Consider the following 12,775-nt stretch of genomic DNA (forward strand, 5'->3'; position numbering starts at 1 on the left):
AAACTGGCTATTTTTATGCTCCTTATAAACTGGAATCCTGAAGTTTGGTATTCATTGATTATGGACCACTCAATGCACGACAAATCTCAAATATGAACTTTTCACCTAAGATTACCAGAAACCTACCAAGTCATTTTTCAATCATTTAAGTGCCCTTTAATGTATAAAGGGCTATGTGGCCTCCAATTTGGAGAAAATAAAGTTATAGAAGATTACCAGTTTGAGATTATAACTCAGTATTGAGTACCAAATGTTGCCCAAAAGGCAGACTATTATTAACATATATTTATAATGTATCTATGTATACACAGGGCTGGTCCACACTGGGGGGGGGGGAGGAATCGATCTCAGATACGCAACTTCAGCTATGTGAATAGTGTAGCTGAAGTCGAAGTACCTTAGATCGATTTACCTCTCGTCCTCAAGGCGTGGGATCGACGTCCGCGGCTCCCCCTGTCGACTCCGCTACCGCCATTCGCACTGGTGGAGTTCTGGTGTCGATGGGAGCACTTTCGGGGATCGATACATCGCGTCTAGATGAGATGCGATATATCGATCCCCGAGAAATCGATCGCTACCCACCGATACGGTGGGTAGTCTAGACATACCTACACACACACACACGATAGGGTCAATGTGTTCACAAAATACGTTTGAGAACCTACAGTATACTAGATGAGGTGTTTAGTAAACAAGTTTTATTATTTCAATAATGTATTTATTATACTCCTGTATGGTAAGGTTTTGAATTAGTAAAAGTTCATGGCATAAAGTAACATTTCAGCTTGAAATAGATAACTGATTAGATGATAATTATGGAGCTAATATTAAACAAAGTTCTGCAGAACCTTCATAAGGAAACACAAAAATAAGTGAAATTCAGAGTCGTACTGATCACTGCAAAGCCAAAATTCAAGTCAGGTTCATCTAAAGATTGGCTAAAGATAACAAATCAGGGCCTAGTTTTTGATGTACCTGAGCCAACTCATGGTTTAGGGTGTAAACAAGGATCCACATAGTGGTTTCATATAGATTCATTTCAAAATCATGCCAAACTTGGCAGGTTTCTGCTGTCTTTTGCTTTAAATTCTTGGAATCATTCATCCCCAGATATCAAAGTGAAACTCAAGGTATGTGAAGCTTCATAAACATCAGGCAAAAATATGTTCCCACCAGTCCCTACAAATGCAAGCCTCAGAGATTGGTGCAGCTCTGGTAGTGAAGCAGATTTATAAGCCTGGATGGGAAAAAAAAGTGTATGGTTCACTAAAGGTTCACAAAGGTTTTTTGAACAGCTAACATTGTATTCATTCAAATATATTTAGTCAATTTAGATAAGCTAACATAGGAATATTCAAAAGACAATGGGGAAAATGTATTCAAAAATAAAATTAATCGCTGTTAAAGAAAAGTTTCACCCGCATAAAGTTAAGAAACCATAGCTGACACCCTGAAGGAAGGACTGGTTGCCTAATTGTCCAAGGTGATGTTACAGATGCTCAGCACCTCTAGGGGTGGGAGGTGGCGGTTACGAGGGGGAAAATCAGACCAGGGATTTATTATAAAAGAGAGAGCACAATATGTTGGTATGTTTCTAGGTGGTTTAAAAACAATTATCACAGCATAAAAGTCTGCTAAAGGATCAGTTCCTGCAGATCTTACCAACAAGCAAGACTAGTTGATTCACTGGGAGTTATGCACATGTAAACTCTTCAGACTGGGTCAAAAATGACAATTCTTTGAGCCTGCTTAATTATTACAATGAAGCCTCACCAAATCTGGGACTGACTCAAGGTAGAGTGAGGCTAGATAGGTTAGACAATGGCAAGGTAGGTCTCTTACATAAGTCAACATTAACAGAATGAAGCTGAACCAGGGAATATAGAATTTAGAATGTAACAGATACTTACCTACAGCTAAATTGGATGGCTGAAACAATAGAGCCTAAGATCACAAATCATTATTTTCAGTGTAAGCAATTTAAAAAAGCAAACAACTAAGAACAATACATAACTGAAAATCAGTTCCTCTTTCACTTTCCTGACATGGCCTGAGTTCAGTGGGACATGGCCTGAGTTCAGTGGTTCTTGGCTTTCCCCTGCAACTACTCTTGATTCAGTATTATGAATATTTCTAGGACTGTGGTAAATGTAGCTCCCTGACTTGGATGGTGAGGTCTATCAGGTATTGCAGGGAAAACCCCCAGAACCCTGAAGTTAAGTCCTAGGTAGTGAACACGATATATCTTTTTAAATTCATCTTTAATGTAGGAAAGACAAACCACGTTGTGGTTTTTGGTGACAGTACATTTTCAAGGTTGGCCATGAGTGTTTGAGCAGAGAAAAATTGGTGCCTCTATCTGACAAATTGTTTTTCAGTAACTTTTAACAGTTACCACTGAGTTCAGCAGGGGTACCCGTGTAACAATTTTGAAAGTTCTGACTGATGCTTCTAGAATGCAACACCTCCAAGAAATATTATCCTATGGCAAATTATATCTTGCCTTATTGATGCCTTTCCCCTGTTAATTTATGATCTAAAAATTGTTTGCTAGTATACAGTAATTTTACAGGAAGGTTGAAATGAGGGTGGAGAGCAGTGGTATTCTTCCAAACTCTGCCCCTCGAAATAAGCTCCACCCATGAGAGTCATCAAAATGAGACTCTTCTCTTAATAGGTTGTGCAGATTTTCTAAGTATGATTGTATATGTTTGCTTCTCCCTTACTGGGTTTTGAATATGCCTGTGGGCTCTGATAGAATTCTTGACCTTGGCTGCTTCTTGGACTCCCTGGAGAAAAAAAAATGAGTGGTGATACTCTCCAAAATGCCAGCAAAATGAGACTTCATTCATAATATGTTGCGTCTTGCACAGAATGAAACAGTTAACAATGTTGACATTTAAATCACCAGCATCACTGAGTATCTGATTTAATACTTGGAAGATGAATGGAGCAATTTACAAATCTCGGACCTACTGTTCCAGGCTCTCAGCAGACTCACATAAACCTCTCTGCATTCGTTACACACTTATGACATTTTTGAGGTTTTCTTTGCAACCATAATAGATAGAATCTCTCTCACACACAAACACACACAAGCTGAGATTTTGGAGTACAAGTTAGGAACTGGAGAAAAGCTGGTATGTCATACTGCCAGGTACTGATCCAGTCATAAAAATGTCTAACTTTTAAAATTGCCATTTCACCTACACCAGACCTCTCCTGCTGATTAGAAACATAGGGATTACTAAAATGGACCATTCATATGGTCTATCTAATACACTATCCTGTCTCCAACAGCAACAGCGGCAAACAAGAGGCTCTAATTTAAGTAGCAAGAAGCCCCAGAGTAGGCAGCTGTGGGATCATCTACCACAAAGAAGATTATATTCTTAACAACAAGTAGATAAATACTTGGTTAGTCCCTGAATCATGAGGTTTGAGATCCATTCTATTTTATAAGTATTTACTAAACATTCTGGATATTCTTGTTATTCATATAAAAAAGTACACTCCCCCTTTGAATCATACTAAGCTCTTGGCCTCAGCAAGATCCTGTGGTAATGAGTTCCACAGTCCAATTATGTTTTATGTGAAAGAGTATTTCCTTTTATTATTTTTTAATTTGCTGCCTTTCAATGTTACTTAATGCCCCCTTGTTCTTCTATTACAAGCAAGCGTACGGAATTTACTTTTTAACTCCTATTGTGCTAAAGTAAATGTGCACATCTTTTCCCATGTGTATTGTGATGCTAATAAATGTATCCACTTTGAATGTATTAAAATTAAACCTACCTCTGTCGTTGCTTTGGTTCTCAGGCAAGTACAGTCCCTCTGCCCTGACTGCTCAGGGTTTGTGTGAATTCTGACAGCACACACTGTTCCTCCCCTCACCCAGAGCCACAGTCAGAGAAGAATCTACATACACAGATCTCGTCCTACTCGCACACTGAAATGCCACCATGGAACTATTTCTCTACTCCAATCACTGCAGAGCCTCTCTGTGGGACTGGCATTTACAGTGACAAAGAGGTGAAGAGGGCTAGCTGGGGGCAGGACCAAGAACACACATCATCCCCTTTCCAGGCCCATGAACATTCTCCTGAGAAGATAAAGTCCCAGACTCTCTGGGGATCCCAGTGGCTGCTCTGGCCAAACAGAATCTCAGCCAGTGGGTCCAGATCTGATGTGGAGGCTCTGATGTGGAGGCACAAGACCACTGAAGGCATGCCTACAGGAAATTCAGGATGTGTGACGGCAGTTTGTGTGGACATAGCCAAGATAACTTTGATCTAAGATAGAGCTATGGGCTAGCCCTGCCCACCTGAGACCCTGGGTACGTATGAGTGGCCACTGCCCATGCTGCCACAGCTTCACCGCTATAGTTACATGAGGGGGAAATTCCCCTCCTCCATGTTATCTTGTTGAGGCAACAGGACTCCAGGATACAATGCTTTCCATGTTCTTTTCCTACAGAAAACCTGAGGAGAAGATAATCTAGAAAAAAATGTTATAAGCTTGCAAAAAATAGGCAGGACAAAATACAGTGTGATATGTACTTGCACACCATAACCACAGCCAAGCTTGCCACCTTGACATTAATGGTGATGAAACAACTGGTAAAGAAGCTGAGAATTTATCTGTGTTGTTGCACTCATCTTCCTATCCTATTCAGAAAAAAACCCAACAAAAAAACCCAATAAACCTTCGGCCAAATTCTGCCTACCTTATTAAAATGAGTAGTACTATAGTGAGTACAGGCAAATGAGATTTGACACCTTGAATTAACTTTTTAAATTTTTTTTATGTTAAAATGTATCAATGTTTTTAAACATACCAAAAAATTAATAAAAATGGCACAACATATTTTATGGTTATAGCTGTTTGTCCTGTGGTGTATGTTAAAATGCTAGTATAGTCTGGAACTCTACTCAACCAATCAGATTGTAGGCTTTTTATTTTCCATTTTATATACATAATCATAAATGAATAGCAATGAATGCCACATTATTAATGACTCAGAAGGCTCAGCATGTACAGCCATATTTTCCAATCACACACTGGCAGCTTTTTCACACCATAAGTTTACTTCAAGGCATATTATATTGCTTTCCTTTATTTTACTAAAATCCAACAGCTGCAACCTTAAGACACTGCATTAACAAATTTGCAGGCTACATAACCAGGACTGCATGTTAAATGGTTTAGTAGCTGGGTGCCCCTCGAACAAATTTCATGGAGCGAACAAGGGAATTCCGTTAAGAATCTATGTTATTGAAACACAGGAAAACCGTCTCCCTTCTTTGTCATCCTAACTACTAAGCTGAAAGTTCATCCCATCTTCTTTCTAAAATACATTCTGTTGCAAATATTTAGCATAGCTAATTACGAGGATAGGTTTTGTTATTGTTAAATGAAGTCACAAGTGCAACTCTCTATTAACTACAATGAAGATTTACCTTTCCAGCTGAGAAACAGGAAGGTACGAAATATCAAAACTGACAATCACCACAGATTTACAACGCAAACAAAAACAAATACTAATTTCATGGTTTTACCAGGTTATTAAAGACAGATTTATAAAAAACAAATATCAGTAAACTCCACAAATCAGCAACAAGTTTTTCCTAAAGACAGATGTGAACAGAATTAAACACATATTTCACTCAATGGGGCTTTCCCTCCTCCCCCAACCCCCGCTAAAACAGGAATCACACAAAAAACGACAGTCAGTACCCTAAAATAAAAATTGCAAAGTATTACAAAGGGAATAAGGCAAACAAGCGAACTGATACCACTACAAAGAATTATATATTATATTTGTTCTCTCTTCTTTTATCCAGAAGAAAAATTCATTATTTTAAACTAAAAGTATGAATTGTAAATATGCAGGTGTGGTAGAAACGCACCATTTTATTAATTAAAAAACAGACTTTATTCTACATGTATCTTGTTCCACTTTACAAATATGAAATAGATGTATTTCAACTAACTTCAGTAATCCCCAATTGTGTTTATTATAAACATACAATGTTCCAGAAACATTTACATGTCCTGTATACTTAAAACTCTGCGCCTCATAGTTTTGCTAAAACTTTCGCTGAAAATATAGTATTACACATTTACCATGTATGATTTTCAAGCTCTCAAAATTTAGCTATTTCTAAACCCAATTTCTACAGACACGTCAAACTGCTCATCGTGACAGAAGATTTGAGATACAATTCTTATTACACAGACACCATTTTATATCAGAGCTATTCCACTGAATTCAACAGAATATGTATGTCTGTAACTTCACGTTTAGTCTGAAGAATAAAAAAGACAAAACTGTTTGAGTTAGTGTATCTAATATATTACTAAACAAACAATATTTTCATGTTTTAATATATTTTAAAGTCACCATTCAGGTAAACAAGAATAATTTCAGCCAAACACAATATTTTTGAAAATTGATAAGCACTTGAAGACAGAAACTCAAATAAAAATGACTCTTCCCCCACAATAAAAACTGTTTATTACAGAGAAACTGTGTAATGGCCTCTGATCCTTGTACATCCACAACACTCTCAACAGTCTTAAAAAAAAAATCTAACATTTAGCTCTGTTTCACTTACAGACAGACTTCTAGCAAAAACTTACTGAGAACTAGTCTTTACTTTGTTGTTTCTTCTTTTAATCTGCCTTTTAGTTTTTGTCCTTAAATTTTACTATGAGCCATCACAGAATTTAGGTTGTAATCTCCGGTGATTAACTGCACAGCATTTTACAAGCTGTAAAACAGAGTAAGATCCCCACATACAACTTGTATCATTGCATAGGCACTCTTAACAGATTTTCTAAGCTTCCAGATTGGTTTGACAGACTGCAAATCCTAAGTATTTATATATATTTCAAAGGTTTACTTATTTTTTGATGTAAAAAAGCTAAAATCTATACTGATTGTAACATGCAACTCTACATGAAAAATCTTAATGACTGTGGAGTAGAATACCAATATTTATTACCACACTTGTGTTCATTATAGTTCTCTTTGACAGGGGTCCATTAAAATCAATTTTTATGTTTCTTATGTATTTTTTTCATCTAATGCTCTTGCCATTGTGTTTATTAGCCAGTTAAGAGAAACACTGGGCACTGTTGTTTCGTTTTTATTTTGTTCTGTCAAAAATAATGAGACCAGAGACTTTAACAACTATTCACTATCAATGAGCGGAGGAGATTAAATGTTACATTTCAGCAAAAGCATCTAAGGACAGCTTTAAAATTTTTAGAACTTTACCGTCAGGAAAATATATCCCTCCTCCTTCCTTGCCTCCCCACTTTTTTTTTTAATTTATTTGAAGTAAGAGGTTCTTCAGAGGAAGTAACCACGAGAAAGAAATTTTGCATGCCGTTTCTCGCCCACCAGAGCCAGTAGTATGTGAGCTAAACACTCTGTTCAAAAATAAATGTATATAGTTCTTTCAATATCAAAATCTCAAAGTGCTTTGTAAAAGTGGTAATTACTAAAGCCTCAAAAACACTTATGAGATAGGGAAGCTTTCTTAATCCTTATTTTATATGTGAGAAATCTAAACCATAGAGATGAAGTGATTTGTCCAACATCACAAAGGAAATCAGAGCGCTGGGAAGAGAACCCAGATATTCGGACTCCCAGCCCTGTTTTTTTCAGTCACAAGATCATTCTTCCCCAACTAGTAGGACAATGTGCTGATTGAACAAAGGGAAATACATTTAAATTATAACAGAGGATGACTCGACCAACTCCTCACAGGAGAAGTTAGTCACCATATAAAGTGGAAAAATTTAAAAAAAAAACAACACATACACTGTATAACATGTTGGGTTCATAGTCTTCATGCCTTATTCTGAAGTTACAACTTATAGCCTAGTTCATGGCCTACAGTCTGCTTTGCCTTCCACATAAATTCAATATTAGAAAGGTGCACAAGAAAACTGGAATGCTTAGAATGCTAGGCCAGAGAAGATGTTATTTTTGCTAAGCGTGAACTGACATTGATAAACATGTTGGGGGGTAGGGGGTGTCTGAATTAGAGACAAATAAAAATGTATTCTGGTTTTCAATTTCAAACTAGTATATGTATTGTGCATATATATGATTACAGGAATAATATTACACAAATATAAAAATGTATAAGCATAATAAAAATAGCAGAACACAAAAATGGGGGGCAAACACAAATTAAAGGAGCATTTCAAAACTGAAAGAAATACAGAGAAAAATAAAGCAATGAAGCTAGGAAGAGAAAAAAGTGAACCAAACCCAGTCACTTCAGGAAAACAGACACCACACACATGTGGATGAAAGTAAAGGTTGCAACTTTATTAACTGATTGAACTACTCAGCAATAATGATCCCACCCTGCAAGACACAGGGTACTGACATACTTTCTCTAGTCCCATGTTGGATTTATCCAGGAAGTGACGCCAATAGCCAAAGGAAACCCGCTCTGGATCCCAATCAAAGCTATTACAAACACGTAAAACAAGTCAAGCACTCAAAAGTCATAATATACCAGAATTAAAACTGTCTGTTCAAATCTAATTCTTTGTGCATATGCATTATGATACAATCCTTTGTTATATGACCACATACTATTTTCCCCCCACATGGATGGTCAACAAAGTTTGAACCGAGGACTTGGAGTCGCATACTAATTCTACCATTTGAACTAAAACAGTAACTGGCAGTAGTAGTAGCCTGTTATCTTTTATATGTACCAGCTCCTTGAAGGGGACCCAGCATGCACTTTGCCATTGGGTTACACATCTACTTCTGAGTCAGCAATAAAATGTTGGGTATCAGGATTCCTGAGTCCTATTCCTAGCTCTGAGATAGCAGCATGGTCCAAGATGGGACAGTGGTCTAATCTGTGACTATAGCAGCAGCATAGCCAAGCACATTTTGCCCATTTGTTTTGTGAGGTAGCACAACTAAGGGGATAAGACTTAGGCATGCCATATTAGAGACCTGGTTTTATTCCCAGATAAGGGTATACTACCTCATTCAGTAATAAGGACTCTGGACTGCAGAAATACTAACAGCAGTCTATAGAAGAGGTGAGCCTAGACATCATCACCTTCCAGATACAGGCCCCCTCTGTGAAGAGGTCCCTCTCTGTGTCTGTCTCTCTCCAACTTTATGTTTTACTTCTACAAAACAAGTAGGGATGCCAATTTTGGTTGGACATATTCCTGGAGTTTTCTTCATATGACATAATCTTTAATTAAAGATTCATCTTTAATTCCTGGAGACTCCAGACCAGCCCTGGATGGTTGGCAACCCTAGAAACAAGCCTAGATACAATTTTCAAGTTTCACTGTTTCTCCAAAGATAGTAATGAAGGCTGAATAGAAACAGCCCACGTAATTTAAACAAGTGCTCAAAATTTTAGAATTTGCTTGAAATAGCATTAAAGGTAGAACAGACATTCAGAGATAAAAATGGATGGGGTAGTAAATCAATTTCCTGGAACTGCCATTCCTTTGGGGTAACTCAATGTTAATTTTGATTTTAAAATAGAAATTATTGTATTTCCAAATATACAGCTAATATAAATAATTAAGCATAATTACTTTTTTTACCAGTGGTTTGAATCTGAGAATTCTGCATTCAGCACCATGTACTTATGCACAAAATCAACAGGACACAAAAGTACCTGTTTTGTGACAGAGCATTTTCCTTAAATTGTATTTCATGTACACCTGTTCCACATCCAGATATTTCAATTCTTCCCACAGGGCTGTTCAGCATTACATGCATCTTCTTACACTGAGTTTTTCCATCTTTTAAAGCAACCTGTTCACAAGAGAATAATAAAATTGTAAAATATGTGTATATTTTCCCCAAGGAGTCTGCATCTCAGCAATCTGTAACTTTAAGCATATTTTGTGCAGTTTTGCAAAAATAATTTCTTTGAGGGCTTAAACAGAGAAAAATCGTAGTAAGCAAAAACAAGAATACACACTACTTAAATGTACCCAAATTATATACTGTATTTTTGTCACTCATCCTACACCTCAGTAGTGGTAATTCAGTCTGTTATGAGAAATCAACATTAAATAACATCTACATTAAAATAATAAAAAATGTTAAATAATTCAGCACTGATCTCTTAAAGAAAATCACATAGAATAGCAGTTTTATGGTTGATTTGTTAGTGAACACCTAAAGAAAAAGTTTTTTTACATTGATTTCAAAGAGATTATTATGACAATAAAGCATATTCACTGGTTTACAGTAGCAATATTATGTGAATAATAACTGCAGAAGCACATATGGAATGGCTGTGTTGGAAAAATCAATCACTACTTAGTAAAGGACACACATTTTTCATTCCTATCATTAACAATCAACTTTTTATGGCTACCAATAGAGTGTACTTCGAAATATGTGCCAAACATTTTTCAGTTTTCTTCAGGACCAACAATAACATTTTACATTTCCTCTAAGCCATATTTTATCTTTGTTTGGTTACAAAAATATTTTTAATCAATAGGTATTTAGAGTGTACTATTTACATTTTAGTGTAACTAAATTAGATATAAGTACTATAGTGTTGCATATTATTATTAATTATTCTGCCACGTGGTAGCACCTAAGAGCCCACTGTACATACATAGAACAAAAAGATGATCTCTGCCCCCAAACAGCTTACAACCTAAGCGCAGCAAGAATAAGATAAGAATAAGACTGACAACAAAAAACAGGTAGATACAAGAGACAGGAGAAACATGAGGAAATAACGAGACAAAACTGGTCAGAGTGATAAGCATTGGGCTTTATTGTGCCATTCTTCAAAACACTTAAACCAGCAATGAGAGGAAAGCGCAAGATTCATGAAGATGTAGATAACTGAAAAAAAGTGATGCCAAGTAATAGTGGTTACTGCAATTTATTCACAAGTATAAACATACATATGAATATGCTTATATAAACACAGATACACAGACACAACCACACACACACACAAAGGTATGGATACATATAAATTCCATTCATACTTCATTAGTTAGCTCTCCAAAAATCAAAAGGCTGCCTTAAAAATTCTGATTAAAATACCATGAGGTTCTTTTTATTTGACCTGTGGCCTTTGAACATCTGATGTTCACATGTCCAAGCTTTGCTATGTAACTATGAGAGCTATAACGCCCTTTTATTTTTTAATGAAAGCTGAGATTCTCATGTAATCATAGAACTCATATAGTGGTTTTCTTAAAGTCCCAACTCTTTATCACTAGACTTGGCAACACTGAAACCTGGGCCTGTCATATTTTCCCCCAACACTGGGAGTATAATAGAATGAAGCTCTGCTCTGCTTTACCTACACTCCAAGGGCACAAGATCCAGTAAGGACCTTTAAGTCAGTGATGGAAGTTAGGGATGTTGAAAGGCATCTCTAAGTCATGCCAGGACTGGCATCAAGAATTAGGGAGCCAGAAGTAGCTCCCTGCCACTTTCCCCTCTCATATGTGCCAAGCAGAATCATGATGCAGAGAAAATCTGCCCCACAATATTCAGTTTGAGGCACCTTAGTACCAAGAAATGTTGAAAATCTGAAAAAAAACGGTTACTTACCTTTCATAGCTGTTGTTCTTTGAGATGTGTTGCTCACATTCTTTCCACTCTAGGTGTTCATGCGCCCATGAACACAGTTGTCAGAGACTTTTGCCTTACGGTATCTGTAGGGTTGGCTGTGGCGCCCCCTTGAGTGCCACGCTCATGCATCGGTATATTAGGCGCCACCGACCCTACACTCTCTCAGTTCCTTCTTGCCGGCAGGGGCGGCTCCAGATCCCAGCATGCCAAGCACGTGCTTGGGGCGGCATGCTGTGGGGGCCACTCTGCCGGTCGGGTGGCAGGTGGCTCTGGTGGACTCCTGCAGGCGTGCCTGCGGAGGGTCCGGTGGAGCGGTGGGACCAGCAGACCCTCCGCAGGCACGCCTGCGGGAGGTCCACCAGAGCCGTGGGACCAGTGACCGGCAGAGCTCCTCCCGCGGCATGCCGCCCTGCTTGGGGCAGTGAAATGTCTAGACACGCCCCTGCTTGCTGACAACTCCGACAGAGGGGCAAGAGGGCAGGTAATGGAATGGACATGAACAACACATCTCGAAGAACAGTTACGAAAGGTAGGTAACCGCATTTTCTTCTTCGAGTGATTGCTCATGTCAATTCCATTCCAGGTGACTCACAAGCAGTATCTATGAAGGTGGGCCCAGAGTTCACAGTCTCGCAGCTTGCAGTACTGCCCTACCAAAGCCAGCATCGTCCCCGGCCTGCTGGGAAATTGCACAGTGGGACATGAACATATGGACAGACGACCAGGTGGCCACGCTGCAGATGTCCTGGATAGGCACCTGGGCAAGAAAAGCTGCCAAAGAGGCCTGTGCCCTGGTCGAGTGGGTTGTGACAATCGCCAGGGGCAGCACCTTTGCTTGATCATAGCAGAAGTGAATGCAGGCGGTGATCCAAGAAGAAATTCTTTGAGTGGATACAAGATGAACTTTAATCCTGTCAGCCACTGTGATGAAAAAATTGTGTCAACTTACAGAATGGCTTGGTCCTGTCAATGTAGAAGGTTAGAGCCTTCCTAACATTCAAGGCATGCAGTCTACACTCTCCCTCCTTCAACTTCTGCAGCGTTGGAAAGACGACCAGTAAGTAAATGTCCTGGTTTGAATGAAACTGAGAGACCACCTTGGGCAGGAAAGCCGGGTGCAGTCTCAGATGGACCTTGTCCTTGTAAAAGACC

At 38.3% G+C, this 12,775-nt stretch overlaps 1 protein-coding gene across 5 annotated transcripts in view; it reads right to left on the reverse strand.

The window, feature by feature from the left end:
* MGMT (O-6-methylguanine-DNA methyltransferase) overlaps nucleotides 1–12,775 on the reverse strand; it is a 323,107-nt gene that overhangs the window by 237,059 nt on the left and 73,273 nt on the right. For 4 of the 5 annotated variants that reach the window (XM_050959686.1, XM_050959688.1, XM_050959685.1 and 1 more), the window contains one exon: nucleotides 9,684–9,823. The exons of the other annotated variant lie outside the window; for it this stretch is intronic. In XM_050959686.1, the coding sequence (XP_050815643.1) occupies nucleotides 9,684–9,823 (140 nt within the window). The remainder of the gene's footprint in view (nucleotides 1–9,683; nucleotides 9,824–12,775) is intronic. 5 annotated transcript variants of the gene reach the window in all.

Source organism: Gopherus flavomarginatus, chromosome 6 (assembly GCF_025201925.1).
Source record: "Gopherus flavomarginatus isolate rGopFla2 chromosome 6, rGopFla2.mat.asm, whole genome shotgun sequence".
Classification (NCBI taxonomy): Eukaryota; Metazoa; Chordata; order Testudines; family Testudinidae; genus Gopherus; species Gopherus flavomarginatus.